Source organism: Chiloscyllium punctatum, chromosome 20 (genome assembly GCF_047496795.1).
Source record: "Chiloscyllium punctatum isolate Juve2018m chromosome 20, sChiPun1.3, whole genome shotgun sequence".
In the NCBI taxonomy this organism is placed as follows: Eukaryota; Metazoa; Chordata; class Chondrichthyes; order Orectolobiformes; family Hemiscylliidae; genus Chiloscyllium; species Chiloscyllium punctatum.
Window position 1 is genome coordinate 73385051 of NC_092758.1, and position 17571 is coordinate 73402621.

Sequence of the window (17571 nt, forward strand, 5' to 3'; positions counted from 1 at the left end):
TAACAGCAGTACCATTAAAAGTCAAGGGGCAATGGTTACATTGTCTCTTACTGGAGATGGTCATTGTTTGCCATGTGTGTGGTGAGAATGTTATTTGGCACTCCTTTAGTATCTGAGGAGTAGCGATTGATGCTGAACATTGTGCAATCAACAGTCAACTTCTGACATAATGGAGGGAAGGTCATTGATGAAGCAGCTGCTGCTGAGGGTGGTTGAGCTTAGGACACATCCCTGAGGAACACCTGCAGAAATGTTCTGGAGCTTAGATGATCGACCTCCCAACAACCGTGGGGCAACGTGATGGCTCAGCAGTTAGCATTGCTACCTCACAGCGCCAAGGACCTGGGTTTGATGCCACCCTCGGACGACTGTTTGTGTGAAGTTGGCACTTTCTCCTTGTATCTGCACGGATTTCCTCCAGGTCGTTCGGTTTCCTCCCACAGTCCAAAGGTTGGGTTAGGTGGATTGGCCGTGCTAAATTGCCCAAAGTGTCCAGGGTTGTGTAAGTTAGGTGGATTAGCCATAGAGAATATGGGGTTACAGGGATAGGTGGGTGGGATGCTCTTTGCTGGGTCAGTATGGACTCAATGGGCCAAATGGCTGCTTCCTACATGCCAGGTACGCCTCCAACCAGTGGAGAGTTTGCCTCCTGATTCCAGTTTTGCCAGGGCTTCTTGAGGCCACACTCGGTTGAATGCAGCCTTAATGTCAAGGGCTGTCACTCTCACCTCACCTCTGGAATTCAGCTCTTCTGTCCATGTTTGAACCAAGGCTGTAATGAGGTCAGGAGCTGGGAGGCCTTGGCGGAACCCAACTGGATATCACTGAGCAAATTATTACAGAGCAGGCACTGCTGATTACACCTTCCTTCACTTTACAGATGGTTGAGAGTAGACAGATTGGACATAATTGGCCCAGTTGGATTTGTCCTGCATTTTGCATATAGGGCATAACTGGGCAAGTTTCCACATTGTCTGGTAGATGCTAGTCTTGTAGTTGCACTGGAACAGCTTGTTCACGAATACAGAGCTGGGAGCCAGAGGAAAATATGGATCTTCTCAAAGAAACTACCCAAATTTTTGATATTTGGAACCTATTCTCTACCCCACTATGGGAAGACAACATTCCTGACCTTACTTACAATCTAACTGGAAGCCCCAGTCGATCCCAGGGAGTATAGGGCACATTGACTCTGGAGCTCTGAAACTTGCCTGTCTGCAACGCTCAGGCAAGTTGAACAGGGATAGGGTTAGGGTGGTGTAGTGGTGTGGTAATATCCCTGGGTTAGTATTCAGAGGCCTAGATTAATGTTTGGGCACAAATTGGTTCAAATCCCTTCATGGCAGATGCTGAGATTTAAATTCAATAAAAAAAGTCTAGAATGAAAATATAGTTTATGATGAGGTTGAAAGCAATGTTGTAAAAACCACTTTGAAATCTGCCATAAGTTAGGCCCAGATGTGACATCAATGTAGTTCACCAACTTTGAGATGGCCAAGCAAACTATTTGGTTCAGTAGCAATTAGGGATGGAAATAAATGTCCACATCGCATTAAGGGAAGTAAGAAGAATCTGGGAACTGTGTGTGTAAAACTGGCATGCAGCACTCAAATCTCTGAGAGCAGGCACTGTCTCTGTTCTGAGGAAAGGTCAGTTGACCTGAAACGATAGCTCTAATTTCTCTCCATAGATGCAGGCGTAGGCCATTCGGCCCTTCTAGTCTGCCCCAGCATTTAATATGATCATGGCAATCCCTGTATCACATTCTGACCCTCCCCCCATATCACTCAATCCCTTTTCCCACAAGGGCCACATCCAGCTCCCTCTTGACTATATGCAATGAGCTGGCCCCAACAGCTTCCTGTGATAGAGGATCCCACAGGCTCACAACTCTCTGAGTGAAGAAATTCTTCCTCTTCTCAGGCCGGACTGGCTTACCCTTTATTCTTAGACTGGTCAGGGCTGGATGGATTGCATTCCAGGCTGTTAAAGGAAGCCAGGGAAAACATACGTGATGCTTTGAGGATCATTTTCCATCCTCACTAGATACAGGTGAGGTCCCAGAGGATGGGAGAGTTTGGGAATAATGACGTACCATTATTCAAAAAGGGTGCAAGGGAAAGGCCAACTAAGACCATAAGGCCATAACATATAGGAACAGAAGTAGACTATTTGGCTCTCAATCCTGCTCCACCATTCAATAGAATCATGGATGATCCAACATTTCACATGTTCATGTTCTTGCATTTGCCCCATAATGATCAAGAATCTATCTATCACAGCTTTAATTAAACACAATGTCTCTGCCCCACAGCTCTCTGTTCCAAAGTTTCTCAAACTTCTGAGAAAATAAATTCCTCCTCAGCTCAGTCGCAAATTGGCATCCCTCCAATCAGAGGCTGTGGTCTCTGGTCCTTGACTCTCCCATGAGGGGGAACATCCTCTCAGCATTTAGCCCGTCAGGTCACTTAAGAATCCTGTATGTTTCAATTAGAACACCTCATTCTTCTATATTCTAGAGAGTAGAGTCCCAACCTGTGAGGCTTTTGCTCATAAGACAATCCCTCTGTACTGGAGCTCATCCAAGTCAACCTCTCTGATCTGCTTCCAATAAAATGATCTTTCCTTAAATGAGGAGACCAGTTGTGGGTGGCATGGTGGTTAGCACAGCTGCCTCACAGCACCAGAGACCCGGGTTCAATTCCCGTCTCAGGCAACTGTCTATGGGGAGTTTGCACATTCTCCCCATGTCTGCGTGGGTTTCTTCCAGGTGCTCCGGTTTCCTTCCACAGACCAAAAAACGTGCAGGTTAGGTGAATTGGCCATGCTAAATTGCCGGTAGTGTTAGATGAAGGGGTAAATGTAGGGGAATGGGTCTGAGTGGGTTGCGCTTCGGAGGGTCAGTGTGGACTTGTTAGGCCGAAGGGCCTGTTTTCACACTGTAAGTAATCTAATCAAACCTGCTCACATTATGCCAGATCTACTCTAATCATCACTCTACAGTTACAGTAAGATTCCCCAATCCTCAAACTCTAGAAATAAGGACCAATACTCCAATTATCTTCCTGAATTCCTGCTGCACTTATGTGCTAGCTTTCTGGGTTTCATGCACAGGTATCTTTAAGTCCCTTTGTGTTGCAGCATTCTGCAATTTTTCTACATCTAAATAATAATATTCTGTTCTTTTGTCCTCCCTACCAGAGTGAACAATTTTACGTTTTCCCACATTATACACCATTTGTCAACTTTTTGCCCATTTACTTAACCTATAAATATCTCTCTGTAAACTATTTGAATCCCTCTCACAACCTGTCTTCATTTAGTTTTGTGTCAGCTGCAAATTTGGCTACAGTACCTTCACTTCCTTCCTCCAAGTCATTAATATTGTAAACAGTAGTGGTCCCAGCACTGATCCCTGTGGAACTCCACTGATTGCAACTTGCCAACCTGAGAATAAACCCCTCACTGTTTTCTGTCCATTAGCCAATTCTCTTTCCATGCCACTGTGTGCTCTAATCTTGTGACTTAACCATTTGTGAGTTACCATCTCCGACACCTTCTAGAAGTCCAAATACTATACACCTAGTAGTTCCCCTCTAATAATCTGGTTGAGACTTCCTTGAAAAACTAATAAATTAGTCAGGCACAATTTCCCTTTCATGAAGCCATGATTGATTCTACTTGATCAGATTATGGTTTTCCAAATGTTCTGCTCTTACTTCCTTACTAATTGATTCCGATACTTTTCCAACATGAGATGTTCAGTTAATCAGCCTATGGTTACCACTTTTTATCTTCCCTTGTTGAACAAGGGTGTCACATATAAATAATTACAGGCCGACAGTCAGATCACAATAGTGGGCAAATTACTACAGTCAATATTGAGAGACACAACTAACTGTTACTTGGAAAGGCGCAGATTACTTGGGAATAGACACCATGGTTTTGTTAAGGGCAGGTTCTGTCTTACAATAGCATCTTTTGAGAAAGTATCAAGTTGGATTGATGAGCAAATTGCAGTGGATGTGATCTACATGGATTGTCGTAAGGCATCCAAACATGGCTGACTGATCAGAAACATTAAAGTTCATGAGATAGATGGGAATGTGGTGAGTTGGATCCAAAATTGGTTCAGTGACAGGAAACAGAGGGTCATGGTTGATGAATGTTTTTTGCAAATGGAAAATGGTTTCAGTGGTGCTTCATAGACCCTGTAGTTGGGTCCTTGCTATTTGTGGGATATATTGACGATTTAGATTTTAATGTGAGCATGATTGGGAAATCTGCAGATGTCACAAAAGATTTGGCTGGGTAGGTGATAGTGAAGGGGGCAGCTGTGAACAGCAGGGCAATGGATAAGTGACAGAGAAGTGTAAGGTTAGATATTTGGTGGGGAGGGAAAACAAAGTGAAGGAATAGGCAATCAGTGGGTGGTAGGACTGCAATTATTCACAATTTATACAGACGATGTGGAGTTGGGGACCACTACAGGGTGTCAAAGTTTGCAGATGGACACTGAGTGGCAGAGCAAAGTGTGCAGAGGACTATGAAACTTTGCAGAGAACATAGATACTTTGAGTGAGTCAACAAAGATCTGACAGATGGAATCCAATGTTAATAAATGTGAAGTGATCCAATTTGATAAGAGTAATAGTAAAAAGGACTATTACTTGAATGGTGAATTGTTGCAGCATGCTGCTATGCAGAGGGACCTGGGTGTCCTTGTGAATGAATCACAGAAGGTTGGTCTACAGGTACAACAAGTAATTGGGAAGGCAAATGGAATTTTGTCCTTCATTGCTGAAGGGATTGAGTTTAAAAGCAGAGAGGTTATGTTGCAGCTGCATAGGATGCTGGTGAGGCCACAGCTGGAGTACTGTGTGCAGTGTTGGTCTCCTTACTTGAGAAAGGATCTACTGGCACTGGAGGGGGTGCACAGGAGGTTCACCAGGTTGATTCTGGAGTTGAGAGAGTTGGCTTATGAACAGAAATTGAGTAGACTGGGATTATATTTATTGGAATTCAAAAGATTGAGGGGGATCTTACAGAAACATGTAAAATTATGAAGGGAATAGATAAGGGAGAAGTAGAGAGGATGTTTCCACTGGGAGGTGAAGCTAGAGCAAGAGGACATCGCCTCAAGATTAGAAGGAGCAGATTTAGAATGGAATTGAGAAGGAACTTCTTTGCCCAGAGGGTGTTAATCTATGGAATTCCTTGCCCAGAGGAGTAGCTGATGCTACTTCAGGAAATGTTTTTAAAGCTAAGGGAGATTTTGTTGAACAATAAAGGAATTAAGGGTTATGGTGAGAGCATAGGTAAGTGAATCTGAGTTGATGAAAAGATCAGCTATGATTGTATTGAGTGGCAGAGCAGGCTCGAAGGGCTGGATGGCCTACTCCTGTTCCTAGCTCTTATGCTCTTACTGAGAGGAGTGGAGGAAATGAGAGACTTCACAAATGATAGGACAGGTAGATAAGGCAGTAAAGAAGGCACAAGGAATGCTTTCCTTCATTGGATGAGGGGACGGTCATGGGCAGGTGATGGGGAGGTTTGAGTGGGCAGTGGGAGCCGGAGGAGGAGGAATGGCCATTCCTGTATGGTTCAGGAATGATTTGAAAGGTCTGGCTAACACCCAACCCAGCCCTTGCCTTGGCCCTAGTGACGTGAATGATCCTAATGCAATGATGTGAGTTGTACAGAAATTTACTTTATAAAAAATTTTCAACTCTAATTATTTCCAAACGTAAAAGGACTGAAACGTCAGAAAAATACTATTTGAACAGAATGTGTCATACTCAGGGCTGTCAGAATTGTGGGGAATGGGCTGGACCAGGGAATTCACAGCTGCCTGTCAGTGTTTAGTGTGGAATGTGCACAGGTACCATCCAAAGCAACTTTGCTCCCACTCTATCTCCAAGAAAGGCTCCGAGAATTTATTTATTTAATGACATATAATACTAACAATGAATGACACGACAGAGCATATTTGACATCTTACATTCAGCAAAATATCACAGCTGTTAGAGTCCACGCCAATCTCCACCCATTGCTTTGCAGCATGTATACAAAACAATAATTCACAATTGCATTGGCTATTTTGCTTATTTTCTGGGTATGAGAAGGCAGATTTATAAAAAGTGCACAATCTGACAAATCCAGGTCCCAGAAACAGAAACTGAACGTCAGGTAGTTGATGACATCTTGAAGAGGAAGAAACGCAGTGAGCTACTACACAGACAAAGGAGGACTGATAGAGAAAATGGAAGGGACACAGAAAAGGGGAGAGGAACAAAGCAAGTTTGGCAGAAAGGGAGAGAGACAGAGAGAGAATGGGAAAGGAACAAGAGATTAAAAGGGGGAACAAGAAAGAAACAAGGGCAGAATTGAGGACTGAGGGGGAGTAAACAGTGAAGGATGGACAGAGACAGTAAAAGCAACAGATAATGAGAAATAAGCAACACAATTGTAGGAGAAGAAGTGAAAAATGAGGCAGGGACAAAGGAACAAGAAACAAAGGAAAGAGAGTAAAGAAAAAAGGAAAGGAATAAAGATAAATAGAATGTAGTGAGCAGTTCTATACTTGTGCTGTGAGTCTGATTGGATAGCAGTCAGATTAATACACCAGCTGTGGAAATAATCTCTGATTCCCATTTACACACCTCGACATTGGATCATGCTTTCATCAAAAATGGCTTGTTAAAAGTTCTTTGCACATTTATGGGCTTTTTGTTGTAGAAAATCAATGTGTCAGAATCTCTTTCTGGTTAGACACTACTCCAGCAGGAAACATGCATAAACAGAAGAAATGTCCAGGCAGAATCCCTCTCTCAAACTGTCTGATGAATATCCCACTGTCTGGGAGCTCCTTCTGGGTGGCTACATCACATTTTCAAAGAGTTGTAAAGATCTCATGATATTTTCATCCTGAAAAAAAGGAAGAAACAGAGTGTTCCAGATGATTAAACTTTAAAGACAAACAGATTGGGACCACCCTCTGTGACCAGCCAATACTGAGTGAAACTGTCTTATTCACTGAAACCTATAAAATTCAGAAAAGGCTGAGGCTCCACCACAGTCTGAACTGTTTTTGACATATTTGTTACCCTGTTTCTCTGACTTCCTACATCAAAACATTCCCTCAGACCAGTTCTAATGATCCCCAGCCTACTAAATCAGTGACTATGTCTAATCTTCATCTCTTGTGTCTAAGAATTGAACTCTACTAAAAATATAATCTTTGAACAAACTCTCCCCTCCGTTCTTTCTCATGCTCAATTCCTACTTTTGTAGTGAGAGTGGAAATTGCATTGGTAAACCTGTCACACTGTAATGCTACCCTCCCACCTTGGGGGGAGCACTGCTGCTGGTCAGTGGTATATTTATAATGAAACATGTTGACAGCATCTTAAAACTAAGAACAGTTTGCCCAGAGAGAGGTGGGAGACAGAGATGGGATAGGCAAACAAAGAGATTGCTGATGACGAGCTGAGAGCAGATAAATTGGGTGGGGTGTGAACAAGAGTTGAAAATGGATTGGCCGTGCTGGGAGCAATGTATACAAAACAGTACTTGGGCGTAGGCAGTGGACATCCAGGAGGATATTCACATACTAAAATTGTTAAACTTGATATTAAGTCCTGAAGGCTGTAAGTACCGTTGGGGGAAGAGCCCTCTAGTTTACGTTGAACTTCACTGGAGCACTGCAGCAGGCCTGAGACTGAAATGTTGGCTAGGGAATACGGTGGTGTATTGAAGTGGCAGGTAACTGGAAACTCGGGGTCAATTTACAGACAGAATCACAAAGCAGTCACTTAGTCTGCATGTCATCCCTCTAATGTAGAGTTCTGAAGAAGAGTCACTGGATCTGAAGTGTTAACTCCACTTTCTCTCTGCACATCCTGCCAGACTTGTTGAGTTTCTCCAGCAATGTCTGTTTTTCTGGAGGAGACCATACTGTGAGCAGTAAATAAAGTGGAGAAGATATGGTGTTGGACTGAAGTGGACGAGGTCAGAAATCACACAGTGCCAGATTATAGTCCAGCAGGTTTATTTGAAATCACAAACTTTCAGAGCACTGCTCCTTCATCAGGTGCAGAGAGGCACGTAGGCACACAATTTATAACAGAGATCAAAAGATCATATGAATGGTGAGAGTGGAATGTCCACAGGTCAAACTATAGGTCTCTGTAGGTGATCGAAGTGTCAGACAGTGTAAGTAAAGTGGGAGAAAGTGAGGACTGGATATCAGAGTCGAAGAGTGTGGCGCTGGAAAAGCACAGCTGGTCAGGCAGCATCCATGGAGCTGGAGAGTCGATGTTTCAAGCATAAGCGCTTCATCAGGAATGAGGTCCTGGGCCTCCTCCATCGCCAAACCCTAACCACATGACACCTAGAGGAAGAATGCCTCATCTTCTGCCTTGTGACCCTCCAACCACACAGGATCAATGTGGATTTCACTGGTTTCCTCATTTCCCTCCCTCCACCTTATCCCAGATCCAACCTTCCAACTCGGCACCGCCATTTTGAACTGTCCATCTTCCTTCCCATCTATCTGCTCCACTCTATCACCTTCACCCCCAAATTCATCGACCAATGGAATTCCCAGCTACCTTCCCCCCAGCCCCACCCCCACCCCCTCCCATTTATCTCTCAGCCCCCTTGGGCCACCCCTCATTCTTAATGAAGAGCTTATGCTCGAAACGTCGACTCTCCTGCTCCTCAGATGCTGCCTGTCTGGTTGTGCTTTTCCAGCACCACATTCTTCAAACTCGGTGTAAGTAAAGTGTCAACAACTAAATAAAAGTAAAAGGATGATTAAATGAGGCAGAAATATAATTATAAAAAAATTAAAAATAAGGTGAGTCAAACCAAATGACTGGAATAACATGATAGGTCTATGATTCGCATGGCGAGAGGCTAACCAAAGTAACAAGTAATTCAAAACTGTACAAACTATTTAAGGTAGAGATTAATAACACGTTATCAAGGTGATGGTGCTGCAACAGGACAGTAAGGAAGATTTTACAGATACAGACAGTGTGGTGGGGTCACATGTAGCGCGACATGAGCCCAAGATCACTGTTGAGGCTGTCTTCATGATTACAGAACGTGGCTATCAGATTTTGCTCAGCGATTCTGTGTTGTTGTGTATCTTGAAGGCTGCCTTGGAAGATGTTTACCCAAAGATCGGAGGCTGAATGTCCTTTACCGCTGAAGTGTTCCTGGACCGCGAGGGAACACCCCTGTCTGCCAATTGTTGCATGGTGTTCATTCATTTATTGGTCTTGCCAATATACCATGCCTCAGGGCATCCTTGTCTGCAGCGTATGAGAGAGACAATTTTGGGCAAGTCAGCTGAGTATCTGCTGGGTGTGTGGTGGATGGAATTCCCATGTGCGATGGTAGTATCCATGTTGATAATCTGACATGTCCTGCAGAGGTTGCCGTGGCAGGGTTGTTGTCAATGTTGTCCTGAAGGCTGGGTAGTTTGCTCTGAATGATGGTCTATTTAAGGTTTGGTAGTTGTTTGAAGGCAAGAACTGGAGGCATAGGGATAATCTTGGCGAGATGGTCATTGTCATCGATGACATGTTGAAGGCTGCGAAAAACATGGTGTAGTGCCTCTGCTCTGGGGATGCACTGGACAATGAAGAGGACTCTATCGGTCGTGACCTGTGTTTGTCTTCTGAGGAGGTCATTACATTTTTCACTCTGGCATGCGTGAACTGGTGATCAATGAGTTGAGCATGTTCTTCAAATCTTTGGGTGTCCGTTGCATTCCTCCTTATTGGAGCAGATTCTGTTTAGGAGATGGCTCCTTGAGCATGTTCAGCGTGGAAGCTAAAGAAGTGCAGCATCATGAGGTTATCCATGGGCTTGTGGTAGAGTGAGATACTGAGGTATCTGCCCATGATGGAAATGCATGTATCCAAGAATGACACTGCTTCTGAAGAGTAGTCCATGGTAAGTCTGATGATGGGGTGAATTGTTGATATCATTGATGTTGTTGTGCAGTTGTTTCAGTGATTCCTCGCTGTGAGTCCAAAGGAACATATAGTTGAGAAGATTTAGTGAAGTGTAGGTAAATTACTGCTTCACCTGAAAAGTCTGTCTGAGGCCTTGGATAGTGAGGAGGGAAGAAGGAAATGGGCAGGTGTTACAAGGGGAGGTGATAGCCTAGTGGTATTATCACTAGACTTAATCCAGAGACCCAGGTAATGTTCTGGGGACATGAGTTCAAATCCCACCATGGCAGATAGTGGAATTTGAATCCAATGAAAAAGAATCTGGAATTCAGATTCTAGTGATGATCATGATCATGACTTCATTGTCAATTGTCTGAAAAACCCATCTGGTTCAGCAGAGGACTGTGAGGTCCAGCAGAAAACTGTGACGATTTGCATCAGCACGGTCATCACTACCAGAAGGAGGACCTCAGCAAAACACCCTCTGAGTTCACGTGAAGGCAAGTGTCCAACAGATGACTGCAATGATATTGATTGGCTGTTGGGTGAAGATTTCCATCGGTGTAACGTCTGCCTGCCAAAGAAGATCAATGGGCTCCACTGGATGGTAAATGTACAGACCAGTATATATGAATGATTAATTCTGATCTCTGTATGTAAGGAAATGCAAGGTGCACCTATGAATGGCACCACCAATTGTACAGATTATCAAAATATTTTATGAATAAAGTATATTTTTGAAATAAAAAAAGGATTTACATTGGTGTAGTCACCACTACCAAACAGTGGTTTATTGAAGGAGCATTGTCAAGGAACAGTTACATTATGGTTGGTTCTGTTGCAGAGAGAAGGGGTAATAGTTATAGGAGGCTTAATTGTAGTGGGTGTTTCTGTGACTGCAAATGAGACTCCAGGATGGTATGTTACCTCCTTGGTGCTCGGGTCAAGGATGTCTCAGAGTGGGTATAGGACATTCTGGAGGGGAAGGGTGAACAGCCAGTGGTCGTGGTAAACATCGGTATAAGTGACACAGATAAAAAAAGAAGGGATGAAGTCCTAAAAATAGAATATAGGGAGCTAGGAATGAAGTTAATAAATCGGATCTCAAATGTAGTGATCTTGGGAGTACTACTGGTGTAGTAAAAATGACAGGATATATTGGATGAATATGTGGTTGAAAAGATGGTGTCGGGGGAGGGTTTCAGATTCCCAGGGCATTCGCACTGGCTCTGGAGGAGGTGAAACGTGTACAAATTGTACAGGTTACATATGGGCAGGACTGCGACTGATGTCCTCGGGAGAGTGTTTGCTAGAGCGGTTGGGGAGAGATTAAATTAATATGCCAAGGGATGAGAACCTATGTACATAGTCAGAGAAGGAGACAGTAAGGACAAAAACAAAAGGAGATAGAATAAGGAAAGTGACAGGCAGAGAAACCAAGCACAAAATTGGGCTATTGAGAAAAAATATTGGGAGCGAGACAAACAATGTTAAAAAGACAAGCTTCAAAGGCCTTGTGCCTTAATATGCGGTGCATTTGCAATAATGTGGATGAACTAATTGTGCAGATAGATGTAAGCAGGTACGATATAATTGGGACTATAAAGACAGAGCTGCAGGGTGACCAGGGTTGGGAACTGAATGCCCCAGGGGTATTCGGTATTTAGGAAGGACATTCAAAAAGGAAAAGGTGGTGAAGTAGCATTGCTGGTTAAAGTGAAAATTAACACAATAGTGAGAAAGGATATTAGCTCTGACAATGTGGAGACTTATGGGGAGAGTTGAGAAATACCAAGGGGTAAAAAACATTAATGGGTGTCATTTATAAGCCCTAAACTGCAGTGGTGATGTTGAGAATGGCATTAAATGGGAAATTAGAGAAGCATGAGATAAGGGAATATCAGTGATCATGGGTAATTTTACGCTGCGCACAGACTGGGCAAATCATATGAGCCACAATGTCATAGAGGAGGAATTCCTGGAGTGTATACGGGATGGTTTTCTTGACCACTATGTGGAAAAGCCAACTGGAGAGTCAGCCATCTTAGAAAGGGTACTGTATAATGAGAAGGGAATCATTGCCATTCTAACTGTGTGAGACCTCTAGAGGATGAGCGACCATAACATGATAGAATTTTTAAAAATCAAGCTGGAGACTACGGAGTTGATATGGAGGCTCGGGTGCTGAATCTTAAGGAAACTAAGAAGATATGAGGCTTGATTTGTCCTTGATAGATTGGGGAGAGTTAGGTAAAGGGATTACGGTGGATAGGGAATGGCAAACATTAAAGGAATGTAGGAGGGAACTGCAACAGCTAGTTATTTCTGTCTGGCACAAAATCAAAATGGGTACTAGGGTCAATCTATGGCTCACAAAAGAGGATCTAAAGAAGAAACACACCGATTGGCCAAGAAAAATAATAGGTCTGGGAATTGGGGATAGTTTAGAATTCAGCAAAGAAGGATCAAGGGATTGATTAAGAAGAGGAAAATACAGTATGAAAGTAAACTTGCAGGGAATATAAAGACTGACACAAAGAGTTTCTATAGGTATGTGAAGAAGAAGAGATTGGTGAAGACAAACATAGGTCCTCTACAGAGGAAATGGGGGAAGATATAAGAGGGGACAAAGAAACAGCTGAGCAACTGAATACATACTTTGGTTCTGTCTTCACTAATCAGATACCAGAAGAGAATGCAAAATTTAGTGAGAAAGAAGAACTGAGGGGGATCAATATTAGTAGAGAAATGGTGCTGGGAAAATTGAGGGAATTGAAAGCTGTTAAATTCCCAGGGCCTGATAATCTACATCCTAGAGTACTTAGGGAAGTGGCTCCAGAAATAGCAGATGCATTGGTGGTCACTTTCCAAGATTCTATGCACTCTGGTGCAGTTGCTGCAGATTGCAGAGTAGCTAATGTTATTCCAATATTCAAAAAGGGAGATAGAGAGGGAATTATAGACCAGTAAGCCACAGGAAAGAATTCTCAAATCCATTGTCAAGGAATTTATAGTGGAGCATTTAGAAAGTAGTGGCAGGATCAGACAGAGTCAGCATGGATTTGTGAAGTGGAAATCATGCTTGACAAGTCTGTTGGAATTCTATGAAGGTGTAACTAATAGAGTTGACAAGGGGGAGCCAGTTGATGTGGTATATTTGAACTTTCAAATGTGCAAGATTAAAATGCATGGGATTGCGGGAAGTGTATTGAGATGTTTAGGAAACTGGTTAGCAGAAAGGGAACAAAGATTAGGAATTAATGGGTCCTTTTCAAATTAGCAGGCAGTAACTAGTGGGGTGTCACAGGGATCAGTGCTGGGACTCCAGCAGTATTCACAATAATATTAATGATTTGGATGAGGGAACAAAATGTAACATCTCAAAATTTGCAGATGACACCAAGTTGGATGGGAGGGAGAATTGTGACAAGGATGCAGAGATCCTTCAGCATGATCTGGACAAAACAATGCCAGATGCAGTGTAAGTTTGATAAATGTGAGGTTGTTCACTTTGGAAGCAAAAGCTACCTGAATGGCTGTAAATTGGGAGTAGGGGAGTGTGCAGTGGGACCTGGGTTCCTTATGCACAGTTGCTGAAGGTCCAGCAGGCAGTAAAGAAGGCAAACGGTATGTTGGCCTTAACTGCTCGAGGTTTCGAGTACAGGAGCAAGGATGTATTGTTGCAATTTTACAGGAGCTTGGTGAGGCCATACCTAGAATATTGTGTGCAGTTTTGGTCTCCTTTTCTGAGGAAGGATGCTCTTGCCCTGGAGGGAGAGCAGTGAAGGCTTACCAGCTGATCCCGGGGATGGTAGGACTAATGGAAAAGGATAGACCAGATCTAAAAGTTGAAGTTCTAAATTGGAGAAAGGCCAATTTTGACGGTATTAGGCAAGATCTTTCAAAAGCGGATTGGGGGCAGATGTTCGCAGGTAAAGGGACAGCTGGAAAATGGGGAGCCTTCAGGAATGAGATAACAAGAATCCAGAGAAAGTATATTCTTGTTAGGGTGAAAGGAAAGGCTGGTAGGTATAGGAAATGTTGGATGACTAAAGAAATTGAGGGTTTGGTTAAGAAAAAGAAGGAAGCTTCTTTAAGTTATAGAAAGGATAGATTGGGTGAATCCTTAGAGGAGTATAAAGGCAATAGGAGTCTATTTAAGAGGGAAAAAGGGGACATGAGATAGCTTTGGCAAATAAAATTAAGGAGAATCCAAAGGGTTTTTACAAATACATTAAGGACAAAAGGGTAACTAGGGAGAGAATAGGGCCCCTCAAAGATCAGCAAGGCAGCCTTTGTGTGGAGCTGCAAAAAATGGGGGAGATATCAGTATTTACTGTGGGTTGGGGTGGACTGGTTGGGCCAAAGGGCCTGTTTCCACACTGTAGGGAATCTAATCTAATTTAAAACGATATGGAAGATATGGAATGTAGGGAAATAGATGGTGACACCATGAAATTGTCCATATTACAGAGGAGGAAGTGCTGGATGTCTTGAAATGCATAAAGGTGGATACATTTCCAGGACCTGATCAGGTGTACCCAAAAACTCTGTGGGAAGCTAGAGAAGTGATTGCTGGGGCTCTTGCTGAGATATTTGTATCATTGATAGTCACAGGTGAGGTGCCGGAAGACTGGAGGTTGGCTAACGTGGTGCCATTGTTTCAGAAGGGTGGTAAGGACAAGCCAGCGAATGATAGACCAGTGAGCCTGACGTCGGTGGTGGGCAAGTTGTTGGAGAGAATTCTGAGGGACAGGATGTACGTGTATTTGGAAAGGCAAGGACTGATTAGGGATAGTCAACATGGCTTTATGCGTGGGAAATCATTCTCACAAACTTGATTGAGTTTTTTGAAGAAGTAACAAAGAAGATTGATGAGGGCCGAGCGGTAGATGTGATCGATATGGACTTCAGTAAGGCGTTCGACAAGGTTCCCCATGGGAGACTGATTAACAAGGTTAGATCTCATGGAATACAAGGAGAACTAGCCATTTGGATACAGAACTGGCTCAAAGGTAGAAGACAGAGGGTGGTGGTGGAGGATTGTTTTTCAGGCTGGAGGCCTGTGACCAGTGGAGTGCCACAAGGATCGGTGCTGGGCCCTCTACCTTTTGTCATTTACATAAATGATTTGGATGGGAGCATAAGAGGTACAGTTAGTAAATTTGCAGATGACACCAAAATTGGAGGTGTAGTGGACAGCGAAGAAGGCTACCTCGTATTACAACAGCCCAGATAGGTTAATGGGCTGAGAAGTGGCAAATGGAGTTTAATTCAGATAAATACGAGGTGCTGCATTTTGGGAAAACAAATCTTATCAGGACTTATACTTAACGGTAAGGTCCAAGGGAGTGTTGCTGGACAAAGAGACCTTGGGGTGCAGGTTCATAGCTCCTTGAAAGTGGAGTTGCAGGTAGATAGGATAGTGAAGAAGGCATTTAGTATGCTTTCCTTTATTGGTCAAAGTATTGAGTACAGGAATTGGGAGGTCATGTTGTGGCTGTACAGGACATTGGTTAGGCTACTGTTGGAATATTGTATGTAATTCTGGTCTCCTTCCTATCAGAAAGATGTTGTGCAACTTGAAAGGGTTCAGAAAAGATTTACAAGGATGTTGCCAGGGTTGGAGTATTTGAGCTACAGGGAGAGGCCGAACAGGCTGGGGCTGTTTTCCCTGGACCGTCAGAGGCTGAGGGGTGACCTTATAGAGGTTTACAAAATCATAAGGGGCATGGATAGGATAAATAGACAAAGTCTTTTCCCTGGGTTCGGGGAATCCAGAACTAGAGGACATAGATTTAGGGTGAGAGGGGAAAGGTATAAAAGAGACCTAAGGGACAACCTTTTCACACAGAGGGTGGTAGGTATATGGAATGAGCTGCCAGAGGAAATGGTGGTGGCTAGTACAGTTGCAACATTTAAGAGGCATTTGGATGGGTATATGAATAGGAAGGGTTTGGAGGGATATGGGCCGGGTGCTGGCAGGTGGGACTAGATTGGGTTGGGATATCTGGTCGGCATGGACGGGTTGGACCGAAGGGTCTGTTTCCATGCTGTACATCTCTATGACTCTATGAATATGGAAGCTTCTGGGGTGGAAAGTGAGGACAAGGGGGAATTTATCGCTGTTGTAAGGGGAGGGAATGGGTGAGGCCAGAAGTGTGGGAAATGGGTCAGATATGGCTGATGACTCGGTCAACCACAAATGCTAGCAGACCTGCTGAGTTTCTCCAGCATTTTGTTTTTGCTTCAGATCTCCATCATCTTCAGTTCTTTATTTTTATTCTACCTGTTCCAGGATTGTGTGAAGTTTTCACCCACTGCAGTAAGTGGTCATTGAGCTCAATCGCTGAATCGTCAAGTAGGAATTGGGCTATATTCGCAGGCTGTGATTGAACACCCCTCATTTCACCTAAAGTTTGGTGTTGACTCCAGTGTGCAGTGCATAAGTTACAAATTGTGGGTCCCTCCCAAATGTCACACTCAAAGTGGAGTTAGTGTATGGGTAAGACTGTCAGTAAACCTTCACATATTGGTGGGAGTGTAAGTCCAATTACACATATAGGTGTGACTGCCAGTACAATGAAACATGTTGGCATGATGGTTAGTACAATTACACACTTACATACAATTAACATCTAAATGTGATTTCAATTACATATGTATGTGTGATTGTTCATACAATCACACATCTAAGTGTGACTGTGATTACACATGAAGTGTGATTGTTCATTTATACTAAATTAATATTTTCCTTCTGTGATTATTCAATTATAAGATACTGAATGGCATTGTTGAAAATGTGGGTGTTGAGCAACTGAGCAATTTAGAGATAGATAAAGTACAGGTGCTAAAAAGGCTGGCAACACTCCAGGGAGAGAAGTTGCAAGGTCTGAATGGGATGCATCCCAGATTGCTGGGGTAAGTAAAGAAGCAAATAGTGGAGCCGTTGACAGAAATCTTCCTGGCATATCTGAACACAGGATTACTCCCAGGGCATTGGAGGATTGTAAGTATGACACAGTAATTTAAGGAAGGGACAAGGATAACCCAGGAAATTACAGACCTCTCAGCTTGACATCATCAATAGTGGGAGAATGGATAGAGACCACAATACAGGAGAAGGTAAACACAGATACAGAGAAAAATATGTTATTACTGTACAGTCAACATGACTTTGTCAAGGGCAGGTCAAGTCATAAAACATAGAACACAAACAACAGAACATTGAACATACAACAATATAGGACAGGAATGGGCCATTTGATCTATGATATTGGACTGAACATGATACCAAATTAAGCTTAGCCCTTCTGCCTGACCTTAGTCTATATCCCTCCATTCCTTGCATATTTGTGTGTCTATCTAAAAGCCTTTAAATGGTCCCAGCGTATCAGCCTCCACCACCAGTATGTTCCAGACTCCTAGTGATCTCTGTGTAAAACACTTGCCCCTCACATCTCCTTTGAATTTTCACTCACTTACCTTAAGTGCATGCTCCCTAGTATTAGATTAGAGCTGACTGTCAGCTCTACCTGTGCATCTCAATTTTATAGACTTCTTTCCAGTCTCCCCTCAGCCTCCACTGCTCCAGAGAAAACAA

The 17571-nt window shown here is 43.2% G+C and overlaps 1 protein-coding gene across 5 annotated transcripts in view; it reads right to left on the bottom strand.

Annotated features, from left to right (window-relative positions):
* Positions 1 to 5915: 5915 nt before the first annotated feature.
* The window catches only part of LOC140492194 (A-type potassium channel modulatory protein KCNIP1-like), a 503740-nt gene continuing 492084 nt past the window's right edge, over positions 5916 to 17571 (bottom strand). For all 5 annotated transcript variants that reach the window (XM_072591070.1, XM_072591067.1, XM_072591065.1 and 2 more), the window contains exon 8: positions 5916 to 6927. In XM_072591070.1, coding sequence (XP_072447171.1) covers positions 6880 to 6927 — 48 coding nt within the window. In that variant the 3' untranslated portion in view covers positions 5916 to 6879. The remainder of the gene's footprint in view (positions 6928 to 17571) is intronic.